General features: G+C 43.3%; 1 protein-coding gene and 1 long non-coding RNA gene across 6 annotated transcripts in view; one reads left to right on the top strand and one right to left on the bottom strand.

Annotated features, from left to right (window-relative positions):
* Positions 1-23608, top strand: part of HECTD2 (HECT domain E3 ubiquitin protein ligase 2) — an 82356-nt gene that overhangs the window by 6710 nt on the left and 52038 nt on the right. The window contains exons 1-3 of one of the 5 annotated variants that reach the window (XM_045024183.1): positions 2418-2498; positions 5708-5765; positions 6097-6226. In XM_045024183.1, the coding sequence (XP_044880118.1) occupies positions 2497-2498; positions 5708-5765; positions 6097-6226 (190 nt within the window). In that variant the 5' untranslated portion in view covers positions 2418-2496. Of the gene's footprint in view, positions 1-2388; positions 2499-5707; positions 5766-6096; positions 6227-20539; positions 21058-23608 lie in introns of those variants that run through there. The other 4 variants (XM_045024184.1, XM_045024182.1, XM_045024181.1 and 1 more) reach the window with 4 other exon arrangements.
* Positions 287-20460, bottom strand: LOC123374337. The gene is made up of 3 exons (XR_006581072.1): positions 20412-20460; positions 18758-18880; positions 287-948 (listed from the first exon to the last, which is right to left on the bottom strand). It is a non-coding gene; the product is annotated as an uncharacterized LOC123374337 (long non-coding RNA).

The following is a 23608-nucleotide window of genomic DNA, read 5'->3' on the forward strand; positions in this document are numbered from 1 at the left end:
TTATATCAGGTCGTGTTATATCGATGTAGAGATGTACTTAGTTCTGCCTCAGTGTAGGGTACTGGACTAGATGACCTATCGAGGTTTCTTCAGGTCCTACATTTCTATGATTCTATTATTCTAATGTAGTTAATTCAAGGAAGATGTCGGGTCAATATACTGCAGAAGTTTTTTTAAAAGTGAATAATTGTTTGTCCTGTTAAAACAGAATAAAACATTACAGTGAGATAGTGTAAATTTGTCTGCGACTTTAATACTTCATTCAGTTTTGATCACCTTGTTTTTAAAATGGTATAAAAGAGATTTAAATAGATTGATCTACAGCAATAAACCCACTTTAGAAGATGCATGAAGGACTTTTATAAGTAATACATTTACTTAGCACTTTTTATCTTCAGTTACTTAAAACAATCTTTACATTAGTCTTGAGTTAGGTATTTACTCATTTTACATATGGGGAAACTGAGGCAGAACACTTAGATTGTTGTCATGCAGTGGGAGTTGGTTTCACACCTAGGATCATTACTCAGGAGTTCCTGACTCCTAATATTATGCTTTCATCCACTTCATGCCCTTCTTACATGAAGAATGAATCAGAAGACTTGAGTTCTTCATACTAATAAGAGTAGGTGTAATAAAAGCACGTTAAAATAATTAACAGTATAAAGAAAGCAGGCCATCGAATCCACAACTTTACTCCTGTTTTCCTAAGGATTGTAGGGGCGGAGAGCAGGTGAAGCTATGAAGTCATGAGGAACTTTACCTCTGTGTACGGTCAAGAGAACAATATTGGGGATCTCACCACTGAATATGACTTTAAGCAGCAGCTCAGAGGTCGATGCAGAGTGAGCATCTGTAGTCCAAACATTCCTGCAGAAAGCTCTGTTGAGGATTAGAGCTCTGGGCCTGCAGCCGTCTCTTGTCAGTCATGTGTGGGATTTTCAAACCCTGGAGATACATGAAGTTTTTAATTATAGAAAGAGAGTTGGTGGGACTTTAAAGTTTGCAAAAGGAGTCATGGTACAAGGCCTGATGTTCTCCATGACCCTGGATTTCTCTTTATGTAAGCATGGAGAGAAATTTTCAAGCTGAATAGACAAAATTGGTAAGGCTGCTAAGGTCACTGGTTATGGAGCAAGCTGCTTTGATGAAGCTGATGAACCTTGGAAAATTGCTTTGCTGTACCCTTGTGCTCACTAAACCCAGATATCTGGTTCCAGGAGCTTGTATAGTGTGCCACCAGATCCAGTGCACCTTACAAGTTCTTTAAAACCAAATTTCTTGTTGGTGCATCAAGATCAGTGTTACAAAATGCAGATCAGGTCTTATAAAACACTTGTAAAAGAAAAAGAAAATTCTCAGACCCAATCTTATTAAGTTACAATGAAGGTTGCAAGTTTGTATAACAGCTTAAGAAAAAAATCCTTATTAGAACTTGTAATTTTACTTTAAAAAACCCACCACTGACCTTAACATGCAAGGAATTTTTAAGCTGAAGTCTCCTTGCTTTAAAACAAAAAAACACCCCAAACACTGTACATGTGAAAATGCAGTTAACTAACTCTAAAAAGCATTAACTTTGCTGCTGTATCCCTGTATATATGATCTGTCCAAATTTATGTGACAATCTTGCACTATCACATCTGACATCTTGTGAAATGAGCATCATACTCCTTCTGCAATACTCCACTAGATTTTCCTGTACTTGATATATTATGGCAATGTGCTAGACAACAACTGTATATTTGCACAACTGACCTCTCTAGACTGTCTTGTAATTATTCCTTGATGAACCAAACAACTCCTTGGATGTACATCAACCAATTACGTTACTAGTTATGAAAGTGCAGCAGATCCAGCTTCCTGGCTGATGAGAAAAAGTATGCCTTGCTGTCTGCTACTTTACCGTTTTTCTCATGAAACCTTGGTGATGGAGGTGTCAGGGCTCAAGGAAAGGCTGTCAGCACATAGGTAGTATATCACAGAATCCTGAGCTGTGGCACTTAGAATCATTTGTATGAAAGGCTGTAGCCCTTTGCATTGTGACCCTTCATGGCCATAGGTGAAGTGGAACTACAGAAGGAGGATTCCATCATGACCTATCCTCTTCCCTAAGAAAAATGTTGGGCACTTAAGAAACTTGTACATGAGTGCATTGGTCTGACCATGCAGTCAGTTCAGACCTTTGCTGTGCATCAGGGCTTCTCCCTTAGGATATCAATAGTTCTGTTTGGCTGTAGGTATCCAGATTCCAGCAAGAGAAAGTTTAAGAACTTGCCTTTCACTAAAGAGAATTTGTTTGAGGAGCAGGTGGTGCCCTCTGCCAAGGAAACAAAGGCCACTCTGCATTTTCTGGGGCCTCTTTCACCTTCATGTTCTTTTTTCAAGGGAGGAAAAGGAAGGGCTCTGCTTCATAAACAGGTATTACATTGATGGCATGCTTCAAGGGAGCTGAGTGCCTTACCTCTTGCAGGGAGTTCAGCCTTTATACCAGAAATGTAAGTGTCCTAAGCCCTCTTTCAGCAAATGTTGTTGTTATTTCTATTACCATAGTTCCAAAAAAAAAACATTGACAGAGATTCAAGAGTGTTGAGTCCACCTGCCTTTACCAATAGTCTGCCAGGACCTCCCGACTGGAGGAGGATAGGGAGCATTTTATCTTCAGTGGCCCCTGTTCACCTCAGATATGTGAGTCGTGAGCATTGTTTGGATCTGCAGAAATCAGGTTTTCAGAAAGTTCTTAAAATCTGCCTCTCCTTCCCTGTGGTGCAGTTAAGTTAGATTCAAAAGGATGCCTTTATTTGCTGCTCACAAGCGCTGGGTTGTCTTCTTCACTTATCTTAAGTCTAATTTATACGCACTTATACGCACATTGGTAACTGCTTCGGTCTGTCATGAATTCCTTGAAGGTAGGCTGATGTCTGTCTAGCCTCTTGTCAGATTCATGCAGGATTTAACTCAGGAATTCTCAGTTGGGACCCCTCAGAGGGTCACAAGGCCATTACGGGGTGGCGGGGGGAGGTTACGAGCTCTCAGCCTCCACCCCGAGCCCTGCTTTGCCTCCAGCATTTATAATGGTGTTAAATATATAAAAACGTGTTTTTAATTTATAAGGGGGGTCACACTCAGAGGCTTGCTATGTGAAAGGGGTCACCAGTAAAAAAGTTGAGAACCACAAGTTTAACTTTTTTGAAACTCTTCATTAATAAATAGTATAGTGGGTTAAATGTGATCCTAACAAAGATGATGATAACCTTTTTGAATCACTTAGTTCCAGTGAGCTTAAATTTTGTACATGGAAGTTCATTTTTCTGATGGCAGTAAGTGCGCTTTGGCCCCTCGTGACTGGCTGACCACCTTGCAAGTTTTTATAAGAATGAGATTTAGACGTATCCAAGATACTCTCCAAGGAAGTGTCAGTTCCTCATTAGCAAGTCCATAGCCCCTTTTCCATATGTTTGATGTTGAAAAGTCCTTTACACTCTGCTTGGAGCAGACTAATGCCATTAGACTGTTAACTTTTTGTTTCATTTGATACTAGCATTCTGGGCAATGCTGTTTTCCAGAGGACAGTTTCTTGTGGTTCAAAGGGATGTTTCTTGTGGTTCACATTGCTGTGCCCTGGCTAGCTTGAAATTGAGAAGGCCCTGAAAAGGGTTGTATAGTCAGAGATAAGGCTGCTACCACATCCTGCTTCAGAGATGTTTCCATTGCATTTATCTACAAAGCAGATTCATGGTTCTCTGTTCTTCATAATTGAACTCAAGTTCCAGGAGGTTGTCTGGCTTTGTATTCTGCATGCTACAGAACTTGATTGCAAGGTGGCCACCCCAAAAGAGTTTTTCATTTCAAAGTGTTCCTTATTTTCAGCTGACTAGTTCTTGCATGTTTTTTTCCTCAGGTTGTGGATTTATTCTACAATCTTGTATGTTACACATGATAAGTTTTGAGAGGTATCCTAGTTTTTCATTTTTAACCTTTAAGATAGAATAATAGTTTGAGTGGTAGCCTAGCACATTGCATGTCAACTTTTCTGTGACCTATTTTTAGCACCTCTGGCATGTCAGGGGTTTACAGTAGGAAATTGAAATTCGTCAGTCTAGAGGTCCTAAAGATGTCTTGTGCTATTCTAAATTTGTTCAAATTTGGCTGAGCCAGGGAAAATGGCCACTTGTGTAAGTGCAGTAGAAATTTCAAAACTGTTTAAAATTTCTGGCAATGTTCCAACTCCTGCCATGCTTCAATGTGCAATTTTCTGGGCCCTTCTGAGCCTACTGTAGTATTTCAGAATGACTGTGTGGATGTATAGCTTTTCTCAGAACTCTACCTATATGATTTTTTTACAGATGTGTTTTTTTTTAAAAGGAATGAGAGAACTTGGGTTTTAAAAAATGGGTGGAATAATGTATTTCTAAAAATAATATTGAAATTACAGTTTGAGTTCTGAAGATTTATATAAAAAGTTATAATTTAATGTAGAAACACAAAACAACTCCATATTTGTAGTGATCAGAGCATTGGCAAGGTTTGTGGGCCAAATTTGTCATTGGATTAGTGTGAGGACCAAATTTGTCACTGGCAAAAGAGTGAAATTAAAGAAGAGTAAATTCTTGAAGTGAGAAGACCTTGAATCTGCCTATGCCAAATGTGAATTGAACCTTGAGAGTTCTAATAATGTCCACTCTGCTGCTGACTTCCTGTGTGATCTTGTGCACGTCACTTAGCTTCTCTGAGACTCACTTTGTTTGTTTGTAAAATAGGAATAATATCACCTTTGTAAAATTCTATAGAAGTGCAAAGTGTTGTTTCTTAAGGGAAAAAAAATAATAATCTCCCCCTTAAAATAAATTGACATAATCATTTGCATGTTCCATCATACTGGTTCACGTAGGCTCGATGCTGATTTTTAAAGTTTATTTGCATACAACATTGATGGCAATGGTTTATGCAGGTTCCTCACTGGCATCAGATGTTCAAGCAGCTTCTCTTGTTGTCTCAGAGAATGCTCAGTAGTTAACCTTTTATTTGTAAGCTAAGTGGCAGCCAACACTGAAAGCTCAAGTTATTGGCCTTCTGATTGGCCTGTAGATTAACATTACCAGCAGTCAGCCCACAGTTCATGGCCACATGCCTAAGTTCAGGCGCTCAGGGAACCGGCCCATAGACCTGCTGGAGTAGGTGCGCCCCTCCGTTGGCCCGAACCCAGCCATGGCCTGGACCTGCCAGGGGAAGGGCACCTGTCCTGTGGTCCCATGGAGCTGCCATGGTGGGGAAAGGCAACTCTCCCCCCAAGCCCAGGTGCTGCTGCAGGGAAAGAGAGCTGGGGGGAGTCCTCTCTTCACTCCGTAGCCCCGGAGCACCCTCCTGCATCCCAAGCCCCTAATCCTTGACCCCAAACGAGAGCCCACACCTCCAGCCAGAGCCCTCACACCCCTGCATCTCAACCCTCCGCCCCAGCCCTGAGCCCCCTCCCACACTCCGAACCCCTCGGCCCTACTCCCTCAACATTACTTTTGTTATGTGCACCAATATAAAGGTGATGTGTCACACACCACCTCCATATTGGTGGGCACATAACAAAATTCATTCTGCACATGGGTGGTTAAAATTAGACTGAACACTGAAATTAGGGACATTTTTAAATATCAGATTTTTTTAGATTTCTGCTCTAAAAACAGTTGTAATACATAAAAGTATTTTGATGTAGGAATGTGAGACGTGCCGTTGGATACGAACTCAGTTGCATGCAAAAAAGAAATACAAAGGTAATTATTAATTAGGATACAGGGAGTTAGAATAATATATTGAAATCATTTTAGTCATATCTGCTACTCCCAATTTATCTACCGAACTCTTAAGTACTGTAAACTACCTTATGCGTTTTAAAACATGAGGAAAATGGGAAGGAATCTTAGTGGCTTTTATTATTCAATTTGAAACAAATTTGTTCAAAAATATTTAAGTATTACTCATGGATCTGTTCCTCATTGAAGAGGCATGTTGTTTAAGTGTTCCATAGAATGATTTATGAGTAAAATTACTTTTGCAGTAATAGATATTAGTGCTTTATTATTATTACTGCCTTCCTAATTACAGGGATTGGAGAGAGGAACCAAAAGCCAATTTTCTACTTTTAGCAGTTTTATTTCCACTATCAACCAAAAGAAAGAAGCAGCCGGAAGCAGCAGCTCACCTACACAACTTGTTATACCCAACATCAAAAATGGTAAGAGAATAAAATGCCTTATTTAGTTAAGTTATTAAATTATTCTGGGAAATGTTCAATATGCTGAAATAATTATCTATATTACCATAGTGCCTTCAAACCTTGACTATGTTGAGTCTCCATTGTGGTAGGCACTGTACGAGCATATATTTAACAGTCCCATGCTCTGAAGAGCTTACATTCTAAAAGACAAGACCTAACAGGTGGGTGAGACAAACAAGTGGGTCAGTGGATGGAGAATGGAGAACAGAGTAACATAAGTTTTAGTGTAGACTCTATATGCACAAATTGCAGAGCCAGTCAGTAGCAGTAATCACAGCTTTCCTATGCATCATTAGATGGCAGATTTTGTAGACATCATGACAAAGATGGGTTTTAAAGAGGTACTTGAAGAATAATGTAGATATTCTGCAGGAGAAAGTGGACTATACCTTGCAGGATTGGGCCCTATATTACTTAATGATGACGATATCTGTATCCACGCTGGCTATAGTGTGACTACTGTGCTAGGTGTATTAAAATAAATGTAACATTAAATTTCATAGCTGTTCTTGAGTAGACAAGTACTTCAAATCAGAGATAACTGAACTGCAAAAGGCAAGGCAATTACAAATCTATAAATCATGTAGTTCATCTTAAATTAGATATTTTGGGGAGGATTCTCCAGTTTGCTCAGGTTATTTTGCACAATACATATAGTGCAAAGTAGCCTGAAAGTAGTCAGAAAAGGCTAGTGGAGGTTTATCCTAGTGTAGAGTTGGGAGTGGGTGTGTCAGGGACAGCATGTGGGTAAAACGAAGAGGGGAGGTGTTTTATGAATCAGGTCAGAGCTGTGCCCTCTGCTCCACTGGCATAGGTCAATTCAGGACTTCCTCTCTGCAGCCCTAGCTTAAACCAGGGCCAGGGGTCCTGAAACAAGAAGCTGCAACCAGCTCCCTATGGCCCTCCCTCTCACTCTTATAAATATCAGAGGGGTAGCCGTGTTAGTCTGGTTCTGTAGAAGCAGCAAAGAATCCTGTGGCACCTTATAGACTAACAGACGTTTTGCAGCATGAGCTTTCGTGGGTGAATACCCACTTCTTCGCATCCGAAGAAGTGGGTATTCACCCACGAAAGCTCATGCTGCAAAACGTCTGTTAGTCTATAAGGTGCCACAGGATTCTTTGCTACTCTTATAAATGTAAATAAAACCTTTCAAATGTAAACAGTATAAATTGAGGCAGTCCGTTAAATCTGAAAAGAGCTCTGAAAAATATAAAATTATCCATTCAAATCAGTGCACTGTTACCTCTGGAAGCTAAAGATGACAATTTGTCAATATTAAATTCACCGGTAATCCATTTTTGACAGAAATGTATAGTTAATGTGCTTATTCCACAATCCCAAACTATTTCCTTTGTCTTGCTGATGCCACAAACCCCAGTTGTTTCCTTTTCAGCTATAAAACTCCAGCATCGTGGAAAAATTGTACAATGCAATCTTGTGTTGTCAATACCAAAATCTGCAGCACATTGAAAGTTGGAATAGTAAAATAAATTTAATATTGAAATAAGTAACACAATGGATATAGTACCTTTTCTAGAATTCATGTCCATATTTAAATTTTAAAAACTCAAATTTTCAATTTGTCTGTAGTTGCCAGAGAATATCTTGTCCTTCACTTAAGTGCCAGAAGAATTTAGGTCCAGCTTTTTGAATGGAACAAAGACGCCTGGTTATTATTACCCCAGCAATAGTGATTTTGTATGTATGTATGTATTCATTCAGAAACACTTATTTTGGTTATGACTAGATTTTCTCCTTATTATACAGTCAATCCTGCAAACACTTTAGTAGTCTCACAGAATTTGCTAGTACTCACATATTTGCAGTATCAGGACCTAATTTCACCATAATCTGTTATGATGAGGGGTAGAAAATTTTTCAAAACTTGTTTGATTGTGTCTTTCATAGATTGTACCAGATACTGATACATAACTTTACGCTTTGTGAAATTGCTCGTTGAAATAAACCCAAAATTGTAAAAGCTTTTCCTTTTGTGTCCCTTTATTTTAATGAGAATTATGGCATTTGTTTAGGAAAAAATACAAGTGAATGAATACATTAAAACCTTGATAAATTAAAGTTAGTGGAATTCATATACCATGAAAAAGATAAGCTAAGGCAAGTACTGTTGATAACATCAAATTATGTTTAAGTACAATTGGTATAATAGCAGCTACAAAGATTGAATTGGTATTACAATACAATGGCATAAATATCTATAATGAAAAGTCTTTTTAATCAGGTTGGTTTTTCTAGTTTTACTGTATAGTTAAAATATGGATAGGGTTTTTTTTTCACTTTGACTGATTGGAAAGGCTGATTGCTCAATGGTTGTCAAGTCATTTCAGAAATGCCACTGTTCTAGACCCATTCATTTTTAATGTCTTTGTAATAATCACTCCCCCCGCCCATACCAGTATGGTTTTGTGCATCAGAGTTTTCACATTGCTTGTTACATATTGGTTAAGGTTTTACCTAATGTAACTAAGCAACCAGCTAAAAATGGTAACACAATAGTATAAGAAAAGAAAACATTATTGCTGCTTATCAATTCAGCACATAAAGTTCCAAGTATTAGCTGAATGGAACTCAAGTACCAGGTTTTTAATTATGAATATTTTTGTACCTTTACAGAGCATTATGATGTGGTGTACAGTGGAGAAACTGTGCATTTGTTATGCATGGTGGAAGTGTTTAGAACATCAGTTTGAGATTAATTTAATATCTCACTCTCCTCTTTGTTGCTGATTACTACTTTTGCCTTTAGATTGTTTAAAAGTCCAGCTGTGAGAACAGGCAAAAAACACTCTCAAATCAATGCTACTGATATTCAGGGGTCTGAGGACAGGTCTCATCTATTGTCATCTCATGAGTGAAATCTGAATAAGTCACATCAGTAGTTTGACTCTGTCATTAATGTGCGTGAAAAGAACTGGCATTCATTCTTCAGCTGCAGCCTCCTTCTGGGATTAGTGGAATTGGCAGCAGACTAGCAATAATACTTTGGTGTTAGTTAACATTTTTTCTAATTAACCACTCAAACAAGTTTTAGTGAAAATGGATACCTGTTGGGTTGCAGATAAAAGTTTTAGATGAACTTAGGTTTAATATGCATTTATTGTATGTGACATCTTTTTGTATAGCATCTTTCATCCAAACAATACCTCAATTATTGTACATAATTTAATAATAAACAAGAGGAAAAAAATTAGTAGTATAAATAAGGGAAAACCAAGATATTTGAAAAGTGAGAGAGGGTCAATGAAATGTGTTTTAAGTATGATGTGTTATAGTTTGTTTGATCTGACTAATCTTAGCAAAGGTAGGGGAGATTGGAAAATCAAGATAAAATATGGAGTTAGATGAAAAGACCTCAATGGAACCCTTTTTCTTCTATATGGAGAAGATGTTCTAATGTCATAGTGACAAAAAGTTGGAAGGTAGAGTAGGCACAGTAAAAATTATCTGCAAAGAAGTTAGAGTTGAATTTGTAGACTTTGCAGACCTCTGCCTCCTATTTAATTCAGTAGCGGGATTCTTAAAGAAGGATGACCTCCCTTTGTCCTGTGCTTCTATTGTAGGCTAATGGAACCTTGGTGCTGTAGTGCTGATGATTCAATAGGTGACATTCTTCTCTCCAAGTCAATGATAAAACCAGTGATTGAGTGCCACGTCACTGAGCTACTAAGATGCCATCTTTTTAGAAAGAACAAAAATTAAAGTTTTGATTACACATGGTCATTCTAAAATTCTTCTTTGAGTAGTGTCCCTGTGGGTGCTCTGCTTCAGGTGCACATGTGCCTCTTGAGCCATTGATTAGAGATTTTCCGTTAGTAGCGTCTATTCAGCCTGCTCATGTGCTCTGTACAACCTTGTGTCGCGCTCTCAGGGTATATAGGGCTGCATGGGCGAACCACCCTCAGTTCCTTCTCTACTACCTTGGACTAAGACAGAGCTCTAGCATGTGTACCTCAGTGTGTTTACAGTTGTTATTTAGTTTGTTAGTTATTAGTATTATTTAGTATTGCTTATTAGGAATAGTTAGATAGCTTTGAGAGATGTCAGTTTGTCCTCTCCCCCTTTTTTTTCTGGGGAATTGATCTGGACTGGCTTGCCATGCCTGGCTCACCAGGTTTCAAATGCTGCCTGTCTAGTTAGGAGGCTGTTCCGATCAGTGATGGCCACTCCAAGTGCATGCATTGTTTGGGATGTAATTTTTGCCTGGCTCTCAAATCTAGAACATGGGAGAATCAGGAGATCAATTTGAAGCTGCTATTGATTGCCTCCAAGTCAGGTCAGGTCAGACCACCCTCAAACACGTGTCTCTGGGCAGATCCAGTGATCCTTCATCTTCAGCTAAGGTATCTCCTATGAAGGGAAAGAACTCAGGGAAGACTCCAAAAAAGAGGAGCTCTGTCTTTCATCACAGGGAGTCAGCTCCCAAGAAGCCCTGATCTCTCACTAGGTCTATGGTGTTGGAAACCTTGACCTTTCAACGTGGTACCATGGTGGCAAACTCTTCCTCCAGTGCCAGTGAACTAGGGAGAACCTAGAGCACTTCAGAGAAACAAGGCTCCAGCAGGGCCCCGGTACTGTCCATGAAGGACAGGGAGGTACAAGACATACATTCCTCCAGAATGTCACTGTCTACCTCGGCCTTACCAACAGTACCTTCACACTCAACTCCATCATTGTCAACAAAATTGAAGCCTTTGGCATCAGTGCCTACAAGCTCCAAATCAGCAGTTTTATCGGCTGTGTCAGTACTGATCCACTTGGTACCTCAGAAATTCTGCTACAGCAGGGACTTGTCAGTGTTAGACGAGCAGGAGTCCCCACTGCTTATGGGGACTGAACAGCTCTTGGTGCTGAGACCCGTCTGCAGATTACCATCACTTCCCAATACTGCAGAATTCTCTGCCCTTTTCTGATGGGGCCCTCCCATTGGATAACAATGAGGAGGCTAAAGGAAACATTCAATCAGACTCCTCCTTTTCAGTGCAGAATTCACCTCCACATCGTTCCAAGAACCTATATTTTGACAAGGATCCTCATCCGTGTCAGGAATGGTGGAATCAGCCCTGAGTAATATCCCCTCTCCTGCATGGGCTTCCTCAGTGGCTATACAGGGATCCTTGGGTGATGTATCGGCAGAAATTTGCCAGACCTCCATCTCCATTCCACAGGGAGATTAGGGCCACACAGTCCCCTATACCAAACCACCCCCATGAAGAGACCTTAAAGGAATAGGAGGCTAGGGTGGACAAGGAGGCTACCCCTCAAGGCCCTATTTCAGGGGTCTCAAACTCAAATGACCCCGAGGGCCGCATGAGGACTAGTGCATTGGCCCGAGGGCCGCATCACTGACACGCCCCCTTGCTGCCCCTGGCCCCACCCCCAATCCACCCCTTTCATGAGGCCCCGCCCCTGCCCTGTCTCTTCTCCACCTCCTCCCCTAAGCGCGCGGCTCCCCGCTCCTCCCCCCTCCCTCCTGGAAAGTGCTAAGCGCCACCAACAGCTGTTTGGTGGCTTGGCGGCGGGGCACTTAGGCGGCGGGTCCTGGAACAGAAGGGGCCCCCCACCGCCGAAGACCGGGCTGCGCTTCGGCGGCGGCGGGTCCCTCTTTTCCCCACCCCGGCCGGTCCCGCTTCCCACCCCGGCCCCGGCCGGTCCCGCTTCCCTCCCCCACCCCCCGGCCGGGCCCGGCAGGTCTCGCTTCCCTTCCCCACCCCCGGCCCGGCGAGTCTCGCTTCCCTTCCCCCCCCCCTGGCCCGGCCCGGCCCAGCCCCGGCGGGTCTCGCTTCCCTCCCCCACCCCCCGGCCCGGCCCGGCGGGTCTCGCTTCCCTTCCCCCCCCGCCGGCCCGGCCCGGCCCAGCCCGGCCCCGGCAGGTCTCGCTTCCCTCGCCCGGCCCGGCCCGGCCCCGGCGTGTCTCGCTTCCCTTCCCCCCCCGCCGGCCCGGCCCGGCCCAGCCCGGCCCCGGCGGGTCTCGCATCCCACGCCCGGCCCGGCCCGGCCCCGGCGTGTCTCGCTGCCCGTCCCCACCCCCGCCCCGGCGGGTCTCGCTTCCCTTCCCCCCCCCCCACGGCCCGGCCCCGGCGGGTCCCGCTTCCCACCCAGGCCCCGGCCCGGCCCCGGCGGCTCCCGCTTCCCCCCCCCCTTACCCGAGCGCGTCTCCGGCGAGGCCTGAGCTTCGTCCCGCTCAGAGCCGCGTGGTGAGGGGGTGGGGCTGTGAGCTCCACGCCGAGCGCAGCGCTCAGCGCAGAGCTCCCAGCCCCGCCCCCTCCCCACGCGGCTCAGATCGGGGCGGGGCTCAGGCGCTCGGACGGAGACTCGGCGCTCTATGCGCCGAGGCTCCAGGAGAGGGGCGGAGGCGAGAGCCTCCGCTTTTCTCTTTCCTGCGTAGCCCGGGGCCCGGGGCAAATTGCCCCCTTTGCCCCCCCCTCTGGGCGGCCCTGGGGAGCTCCGCGGGCCGCAGGGAAGAGCTCCGCGGGCCGCATGTTTGAGACCCCTGCCCTATTTCATCTCCGGACGAGGCAGTCACCACGATTGATGGCCAACAATTTTTGTCAATTTCAGCACCTTGTGAAGAGGGTGGTTAATGCCCTCCAGATACCTCTTGAAGAGGATAGACTTGTTGATGAGGCTTTCTGGGACACTGTAGAATTGTCCCACCTCCGCTTAGACAGCTCCTGTGCTGTTGAGGAGGAAGAAGGGCCCAGGGAAGTAGAGCAGTCAATGGGAGCAGAGGGAAACCTTCCCGTAGTTGGGACCCTCCTTCCAGATGGTGCTGGGGTTACCTCTCACACTGAGGTTGCCTCTCCGGGGGAGGGAACTCGAGTTTCTAGGAAAAGGCAGGTGTTAGTAATGGGAGATTCGATTATTAGAAATGTAGATAGCTGGGTCTGTGATGACCGGGAGAACCGTATGGTGACTTGCCTGCCTGGTGCGAAGGTTGCGGATCTCTCGAGGCATCTAGATAGACTTATGTGTAGTGCTGGGGAGGAGCCGGTGGTCGTGGTACATGTAGGTACCAATGACATAGGGAAGGGTAGGAGAGATGTCCTGGAAGCCAAATTTAGGCTGCTAGGGAAGAGACTGAAATCCAGGACCTCTATGGTGGCATTTTCAGAAATGCTCCCAGTTCCACGCGCAGGGCCAGGTAGGCAGGCAGAGCTTCAGAGTCTCAATGCGTGGATGAGACGATGGTGTAGAGAGGAGGGGTTCACGTTCATTAGGAACTGGGGAAACTTCTGGGATGGGAGGAGCCTATACAGGAGAGATGGGCTCCACCTAAACCAAAGTGGAACCAGACTGCTGGCGCTAAACATTAAAAAGGTTGTAGAGCAGTTTTTAAACTAGGAGATGGGGGAAAGCCGACTGCTGCAGAGGAGCGTGTGGATCGGACACAGACTTCTCTTAGGGGAGAGTCTGATGATAGAGAATCTCCAGGTTATAGTCAGGAGCAGAGGAATGAGAAGTATAATGTAAGGGCCGGATCAGATGATAAACAGTCACACAAAAAAGAATCTGGCACATCAGAAAAAGGTAGGCTAATAAACAGGGACAAGTTTTTAAAGTGCTTGTACACAAATGCCAGAAGTCTAAATAATAAGATGGGTGAACTAGAGTGTCTTGTGATAAAGGAGGATATAGATATAATAGGCATCACAGAAACCTGGTGGACTGAGAGCAATCAATGGGACACAATCATTCCGGGGTACAAAATATATCGGAAGGACAGAACAGGCCGTGCAGGGGGAGGAGTGGCACTATATGTTAAAGAAAGTGTAGATTCAAATGAAGTAAAAATCTTAAGCGAATCCACAGGTTCCATAGAGTCTCTATGGATAGAAATTTCATGCTCTAGTAAAAATATAACAGTAGGGATCTATTATCGACCACCTGACCAGGACAGTAATAGTGATGATGAAATGCTAAGGGAAATTAGAGAGGCTATCAAAATTAAGAACCCAATAATAGTGGGGGATTTCAATTATCCCCATATTGACTGGGAACATTTCACTTCAGGACGAAATGCAGAGATAAAATTTCTCGATACTTTAAATGACTGCTTCATGGAGCAGCTGGTACGGGAACCCACAAGGGGAGAGGCGACTCTAGATTTAATCCTGAGTGGAGCGCAGGAGCTGGTCCAAGAGGTAACTATAGCAGGACCGCTTGGAAATAGTGACCATAATACAATAGCATTCAACATCCCTGTGATGGGAAGAACATCTCAACTGCCCAACACTGTGGCCTTTAATTTCAAAAGGGGGAACTATACAAAAATGAGGGGGTTAGTTAGACAAAAGTTAAAAGGTACAGTGACTAAAGTGAAATCCCTGCAAGTTGCGTGGGCCCTTTTTAAAGACACCATAATAGAGGCCCAACTTCAATGTATACCCCAAATTAAGAAAAACAGTAAAAGAACTAAAAAAGAGCCACCGTGGCTTAACAACCATGTAAAAGAAGCAGTGAGAGATAAAAAGACTTCCTTTAAAAAGTGGAAGTCAAATCCTAGTGAGGCAAATAGAAAGGAGCACAAACACTGCCAACTTAAGTGCAAGAGTGTAATAAGAAAAGCCAAAGAGGAGTTTGAAGAACGGCTAGCCAAAAACTCCAAAGGTAATAACAAAATGTTTTTTAAGTACATCAGAAGCAGGAAGCCTGCTAAACAACCAGTGGGGCCCCTTGATGATCAAAATTCAAAAGGAGCGCTTAAAGATGATAAAGTCATTGCGGAGAAACTAAATGGATTCTTTGCTTCAGTCTTCACGGCTGAGGATGTTAGGGAGATTCCCAAACCTGAGCTGGCTTTTGTAGGTGACAAATCTGAGGAACTGTCACAGATTGAAGTGTCACTAGAGGAGGTTTTGGAATTAATTGATAAACTCAACATTAACAAGTCACCGGGACCAGATGGCATTCACCCAAGAGTTCTGAAAGAACTCAAATGTGAAGTTGCGGAACTATTAACTAAGGTTTGTAACCTGTCCTTTAAATCGGCTTTGGTACCCAATGACTGGAAGTTAGCTAATGTAACGCCAATATTTAAAAAGGGCTCTAGGGGTGATCCCGGCAATTACAGACCGGTAAGTCTAACGTCGGTACCGGGCAAATTAGTTGAAACAATAGTAAAGAATAAAATTGTCAGACACATAGAAAAACATAAACTCTTGAGCAATAGTCAACATGGTTTCTGTAAAGGGAAATCGTGTCTTACTAATCTATTAGAGTTCTTTGAAGGGGTCAACAAACATGTGGACAAGGGGGATCCGGTGGACATAGTGTACTTAGATTTCCAGAAAGCCTTTGACAAGGTCCCTCACCAAAGGCTCTTACGTAAATTAAGCTGTCATGGGATAAAAGGAAAGGTCCTTTCATGGATTGAGAACTGGTTAATGGACAGGGAACAAAGGGTAGGAATTAATGGTAAATTCTCAGAATGGAGAGGGGTAACTAGTGGTGTTCCCCAAGGGTCAGTCCTAGGACCAATCCTATTCAATTTATTCATAAATGATCTGGAGAAAGGGGTAAACAGTGGTGGCAAAGTTTGCTGATGATACTAAACTACTCAAGATAGTTAAGACCAAAGCAGATTGTGAAGAACTTCAAAAAGATCTCACAAAACTAAGTGATTGGGCAACAAAATGGCAAATGAAATTTAATGTGGATAAATGTAAAGTAATGCACATTGGAAAAAATAACCCCAACTATACATACAACATGATGGGGGCTAATTTAGCTACAACGAGTCAGGAGAAAGATCTTGGAGTTATCGTGGCTAGTTCTCTGAAGATGTCCACGCAGTGTGCAGAGGCGGTCAAAAAAGCAAACAGGATGTTAGGAATCATTAAAAAGGGGATAGAGAATAAGACTGACAATATATTATTGCCCTTATATAAATCCATGGTACGCCCACATCTCGAATACTGTGTACAGATGTGGTCTCCTCACCTCAAAAAAGATATTCTAGCACTAGAAAAGGTTCAGAAAAGAGCAACTAAAATGATTAGGGGTTTAGAGAGGGTCTCATATGAGGAAAGATTAAAGAGGCTAGGACTCTTCAGTTTGGAAAAGAGAAGACTAAGGGGGGACATGATAGAGGTATATAAAATCATGAGTGATGTTGAGAAAGTGGATAAGGAAAAGTTATTTACTTATTCCCATAATACAAGAACTAGGGGTCACCAAATGAAATTAATAGGCAGCAGGTTTAAAACAAATAAAAGGAAGTTCTTCTTCACGCAGCGCACAGTCAACTTGTGGAACTCCTTACCTGAGGAGGTTGTGAAGGCTAGGACTATAACAATGTTTAAAAGGGGACTGGATAAATTCATGGTGGCTAAGTCCATAAATGGCTATTAGCCAGGATGGGTAAGAATGGTGTCCCTAGCCTCTGTTCGTCAGAGGATGGAGATGGATGGCAGGAGAGAGATCACTTGATCATTGCCTGTTAGGTTCACTCCCTCTGGGGCACCTGGCATTGGCCACTGTCGGTAGACAGATACTGGCCTAGATGGACCTTTGGTCTGACCCGGTACGGCCTTTCTTATGTTCTTATGTTCTTATAGACTCTTAACATGAGCGCCTGGACATTTTGCAGTCAGCAACACCCACCCAGCGTGTGCTACCAATTAATGAAGTGCTCCTGGATCCAGCAAGAACAGTGTAGCAAACTCCTGCCGCCATCCCACCAACTTGTAAATTGGCAGATAAGAAATATTCTGTTCCTACAAGGGACTAAGAATTTTTATTTTCTCACCCCTAGTTTATTTAGTTCACTGCTGGTGAATGCTGTAAATGACTGGGGTCAACAGCAGGTCTAAAGGCATATTTATCTATGACCCTCCAGTTTTGGATTGCAAGTTATTAGGTGATCACAGACAAGTATGATTACACAAATTACAAGAAGTTTGCATTCTTTATTGAGTATCTTCCACAGGAGCATTCCAGGTCATCATTAAGGAGGGTCTTCTATTAGTAAAGCAGCTTGGGCAGCCCCTGGGCCAGCCGCACCAGCCGCTGCTGGGGCAGTCTCAGGCCACCACCCCCTACCCCTCTGCAGCAACAGGAGTTTGGGTGTGGGAGGGGGCTCAGGGCTGGAGGTTGGGATGAGGGAGGGAGTGAGGGTTCTGAGTACTGCTTACCTTGGGGGCTCCCCGGAAGCAGCGACATATCCCTCCCTTAGCTCTGCATGCTGCCTCCGCACAGAGGCACCACCCCCGCAGCTAATGGGAGATGCAGAGCCAGCGCTTGGGGCAGGGGCAGCGTGCGGAGCTAGGAGCCGAGGGAGGGACATGTCGCCGCTTCCGAGGAACCGGGTAGGGATCCTGCCAGCCCTGCCAACCCCTTCTCCCAGCAACAGCGGGGGTCCTAGGCTGCATGCTGCCACCCGCCCCACCCCCACCCTGCACCAGCAGAGGTCCTGGGCTGCTCCCTCCCCCAAGCACCTGTGGTGCCCCCCAGATTACTCCCTGAGCACCTATGGCACCCCCTGGGATGCCCCCCCCATGAGCACCTGTGGCACCCCGGGCCACTCCCCACCCCACCCCCAAGATTTAGTGAAGGGTACATAGTACAAGTCATGGACAGGTCATAGGTCATGAATTTTTGTTTACTGCTTGTGACCTGTCCATGATTTTTATTTAAAATACTTGTGACCAAAATGTAGCCTTACTTATTAGCCAAAACCTTTCTTCAAGTGTCTTTAGATGCTGCGGATCATCTCCACAGCAGTTGTTGTGCACAGGGCGTCTTGGCTCCAGTCACCAGGTTTCTAAGAGTAGTTCAGAATACACCTCTACCCCAATATAACGCTGTCCTCGGGAGCCAAAAAATCTTACCACGTTATAGATGAAACTGTGTTATATCGAACTTGTTTTGATCCACCGGAGTGTGCAGCCCCCCTCCCCCCCCCAGAGCGCTGCTTTACCACATTATATCCGAATTTGTGTTATATAGGGTCGCGTTATCTCGGGGTAGAGGTGTACTGGTTAAAACCTCCTGTTTGATGGTCAAAAACTCTTCTCAGGAACAACTGACAAGTCCTGCACATGCTGAAGGACTCTAAGGCCACACTGAAGTGTCTGGGTATATACACCCCCACAAACAACAGATGTAGTGCAGGCAGTGTACAATGCAAAGCGGAGATGGGCGGATCATGTAGTCCCCAGGCAAGACAATAGGTGCACAGCCCACATCAGTGACTGGATCCTCAGAGACCACAAGGGGGGAGGGATAGCTCAGTGGTTTGAGCATTGGCCTGCTAAACCCAGGGTTGTGAGTTCAATCCTTGAGGGGGCCACTTAGGGATCTGGGGCAAAATCAGTACTTGGTCCTGCTAGTGAAGGCAGGGGGCTGGACTCAATGACCTCTCAGGGTCCCTTCCAGTTCTATGAGATAGGTATAACTGCTGGGCAGACCAAAAACACACTGGAAAGAACGTGCTCCAACAAAACAGAATGGTGTAACATCGACTTACGTTCGTGGAGGGACAGACGAAGACAAGCCACACAAAGGTGAAACAACAGAAGATTTAGCAGGTCTTAAACTGCCCAGTGATCGCTCCCAACTCAGTTCTCTAGTTTTCACTGAACCACCAAACCTGTTAGAAAAAGACAAAGGTTCCAGAGGAGAAGAGCATCTCACCCTCCATCATCGAGTATCCAGTCATCATCAAAACAGCAATTTTCATGGGCTGGTCAAGGGTTCGACCCTTCCCTCACCTATAGTTTGTAAGCTGCAACCCTTTGCCCACTTCCCCACTTTTGGAGATTGCCTTTGCCATTTCCAGCAGGCCTTGTGGCATGTTACAACAGACAAGGAGATAATAACTTTGGGCTACACCATTCCCTCACTGCCACCCAGCAGCAGCTGTTACCTGCCCACACCCTGTGACCCATAATCCAGAGAGGTTCAGCGTGGATCCCTAGCTAGCTGTCATGACTACCCTGCTTCTCTGTTCCTGAACTCCTCAGCTCTGACTTGGATTCTGATTCCTGATTGACCCCTAGAACTGCAACACAGACCCTAATACCTGGTATTGACCTTCAGCCTGATTCCTGACTGTCTCTGACCCTTGTCTTAACTCCTGACTCCGGTTTGACTCTCAGCTTGACTCTTGACCCTGATACTGGCTCTGACCCCTGGCTTCAGTTCCGGAATCTCAACCTCCTGCCACTAATCCTGCCTACCTTCGCCCAGAATCCTGACCAGTACTATGCTATCAGTTAATGTTCAGAAGATGATACCTGGATTAATTTTTTTAATGTTACAGATTACTACACATGGAAGAAGTACTTCAGATTGATTTCCGATCTTCAGCGAAAAAGAAGCAGTTCAGTGGTATTGATTATCAGCTTTGTTTATTATGCCAAAGGAGTTGTAATGAGGCACTAGTTATGATATCAGCATCCATCCAGAAATAACTGGAATCCATCTTCAAATGGTATGCATATAGTTACATAATTTACATTACTTAACATAATTACAATCCCAGAGTAATTTATTACAGTATCCTTGTTTTTACTTTGGTCTCAATCATTTTTAGGAATTAATGGGGAGACAAAGAATACCAGCTAGCAGCAGAATCTTTGGAGAGTATCACCCCGGAGGACCTGATTGAACACAACACTTGGCATTGTGAACCAAATTTTTGCAGGGAAAAAGTTGTGACTTGCTGTAGAATCACACACCCAAACACTCGTTACCCTTCAAAAATGCTAACTAGATGTCATCTTAGAAAAGCATACTGATGTGTTTTAAGTTGTTTCTCAAAGGGTACAGGACTTGCAAGACGAGTTCCACACATTCAGTGTACATTCCGTATTCAGTGACCATTATTATACATGATGGAGAGCTGCAATATCACAGAATGGATCATGAAATTTAATGAGGTTAAATTGATGACAAAGCCAACTTTTGGATTAGTGCAGTAATACATGAAGATGGTTGAGTCTTTGCTGCTCTTTATTTGATCTGCTAATTAGAATTTGCATCTCACACTGGAAGACATAGCAAAATACGTTTTTGCTTTAGATTTATCCAACTATTCTGGGATGATTGCCTGCTACCTCGCTGACATAAGAGGTGTAAAAAGTCTGACCTTCTGTTATCTTATTATCAAACTATCTTACTGGAAGGTGTTTGATTCAGCCTCCAAAGACTCTTTCCTCACTCTGAAAGTTCTTGGAATGCATGAGACAGTCACTGATGAGGTCATAAATGAACTGGAAGCATTAATATACCAAGTTTACCATTTGAAGACTAACATTATGACACTTGCAGAACTACGTTGGTGAATGTTTTCCAAGAAGAAGATAAACTGAGAAAAATTGTCATTGATGAGGGGCACTATTTATACTTGGTGTCATGAGGGCAAATTATCAAGCAATGGAATGTTCTCTGGAATGATCGACCATATCCAGAACTACCCTCCCCTATTGGGCATGGTTGGGTCTTGGAGAATGAACTGATCACACCAGTTGTGTGAAATACCATGTGGTCCCAGTCAGTACTTCAGCTAATCAAATGCTCATGTGCAAAGACCAGATGCTTACCATTCTGCAAATGTTTGGCCAGTCGCCTGCCTTGCACAGACTATATGCAAGTGCAGCTCAGACAAGGATCAGTTTGAGACTATATCTAGCAGTTTGAGACTATATCTATATCATGGTGCCCTAGATGACGATGACATTGATGACTTTGATAAATAAATGTTTTCAGTCCTACATGTCAAGGCTAACTTCCCTAGAATTGCAAAAGATCAGTGTCTTTTTTTATGTAAGCAATGCATCCCTCTGTTAAAGTATAATTTTAAAAATGTTGATTTTAAACATTTTCTCGAATATATATCTACATAATTGTTCTAGGTTTGTCATGTTTGGTGCCATTGTGTTGATGGGGGAAAGGGGCTTTCGAATGATACCCAACTCAAGCCATTTCTGACAGCACTGTATATCAACTGTATTATCAAAATTTCTACCAACTGGATGACCTGAAGCTGGGTGCCAGGGGAGCAGTAAGCCCCCCCCCCACCATACCACAGAAGGTGGAACAATTGAAACTGTGATTCTGTAGGTTTTTAGAAATCAAATGACACCTCCATCACCTTTCTATCACTAATTTGCCCACCGAATGAGATTTTACTATATTGTGTTCCCAGATTTATGCTGAAAAATTTGGGTAGAGCTGTGAATAATACAATATAGGGCTGTTGATTAATATTAGTTTTAACTCATTCGATTAACTCAAAAAAATTAATTGCAATTTAATCACACTAGTAAACAATAATAGAATACCAATTGAAATTTATTATAAATATTTTTGGATGTTTTCTACATTTTCTAAAACAGCAAAAGCTGTTTTATTTGGCATGTTGGGGAAGTGGGGATGCCGGTAACTGAAAAATGCCGGTTAACTAAGAGGGTTTGGGTGCGGGAGAGGGCGGGGCATGGGCTCTGAGAGGGAGTTTGCATGTGGAAAGGAACTCAGGGCAGCAGGTTGGGGTGCGGGAGTGGGAGCGGGTTGCCTCCGCCTGCAGGCACCGCCACCAAAGCCAATGGGAGTTGCAGAGCTAATGCTTGGGGTAGGGCGGGGGCAGCCTGCCGCGCCTCTGCCTAGGAGCAGCCAGGACAAGTTGCCACATGTGAGGGACCGCCCAAGGTGAGCACCCCCCTCCCGGATCTGGCACCCCATGCCACAATCCGCGCCACAACCCGCTGCCCTGAGCTCCCACACCCAAATGCCCTTCCTGAGCCCACACTCCACAACCCCTCCTGTGCCCCAACTCCCTTACCCTGCCCCGCGCCAATCAGTCTATAAACTGGAATTTCAATGAAGATTAAAAATGCCGGTTTATAGAACTTTACAGATGGTGAAGTGTCAGATAAAACAGGTTTCACTGTATATTGATTTCAACACAGAATACAAAGTGTACAGTACTCACTTTATATTAATATTTTTTATTACAAATGTTTGCACAATACACATGATAAAGTACTGAAGTGTAATCTCTTTATCATGAAAGTGTAACTTACAAATGTTGAATTTTTTTTGGTTACATAACTGCACTCAAAAACAAAATAATGTAAAACTTTAGAGGCTACAAGTCCATTCAGTCCTACTTCTTGTTCAGCCAATAACTCAGATAAACAAGTTTGTTTGCATTTGTGGGAGATAATGGTGCTGAAAGTGAGAACAGGCATTTGCATAGCACTTTTGTAGCTGCCATTGCAAGGTATTTACAAGCCAGATATGCTAAACATTTGTATGCCCCTTCATGCTTCAGCCACCATTTCAGAGGACATACTTCCATGCTGATGACACTCATTAAAAAATAATGTGTTAATTAAATTTGTGGCTGAATTCCTTTGGGGGGGCCTGTATGTCTCCTGTTCTGTTTTACCCATATTCTGCCATATATTTCATGTTCTAGCAGTCTTGGATGATGACCCAGCACATGTTGTTTGTTTTAAGAACATTTTCACTACAGATTTGACAAAAAGCAAAGAAGGTACCAATGTGAGATTTCTAAAGATAACCACAGCATCTGACCCAAGGTTTAAGTACCTGAAGTGCCTTCCAAAATCTGAGAGGGATTGGGTATGGAGCATGCTTTCAGAAGTCTTAAAGAAGCAACACTCCGGTGCAAAAACTGCAGAACCTGAACCACCAAAAAGAAAACCAGCCTTCTACTGGTGGCATCTAACTCAGATGATGAAAATGAGCATGCGTCAGGCTGCACTGCTTTGGATCGTTATCGAGCAGAACCCGTCATCAGCATGCATGCATTTCCTCTGGAATGTTGGGTGAAGCATGAAGGGATATATGAATGTTTAGCGCATCTATCATATAAATATCTTGCGACACCTGCTACAACTGTGCGATGCAAATGCCATTCTTACTTTCAGGTGACATTGTAAACAAGTAGCGGGCAGCATTAACTCCTGCAAAGTAAACAAACTTGAAGTAGGACTGAGTAGACTTGTAGGCTCTAAAGTTTTACACTGTTTTATTTTTAAATGCAGTTATTTTTGTACATAATTCTACATTTTAAGTTCAATTTTCATGATAGAGATTGCACTACAGTACTTGTATTAGGTGAGTTGAAAAATACTATTTATTTTGTTTTTTACAGTGCAAACATTTGTAATAAAAAATAAATATTAAGTGAGCACTGTACACTTTGTAGTCTGTGTTGTAATTGAAATCAATATATTTGAAAATGTAGAAGAGACTAAAAAATATTTAAATAAATGGTATTCTATTTAACAGCATGATTAATCATGCGATAAATTGCGATTCATTTTTTTCATCACTTGACAGCCCTAAT

Source organism: Mauremys mutica, chromosome 7 (assembly GCF_020497125.1).
Source record: "Mauremys mutica isolate MM-2020 ecotype Southern chromosome 7, ASM2049712v1, whole genome shotgun sequence".
Taxonomy (NCBI): domain Eukaryota; kingdom Metazoa; phylum Chordata; order Testudines; family Geoemydidae; genus Mauremys; species Mauremys mutica.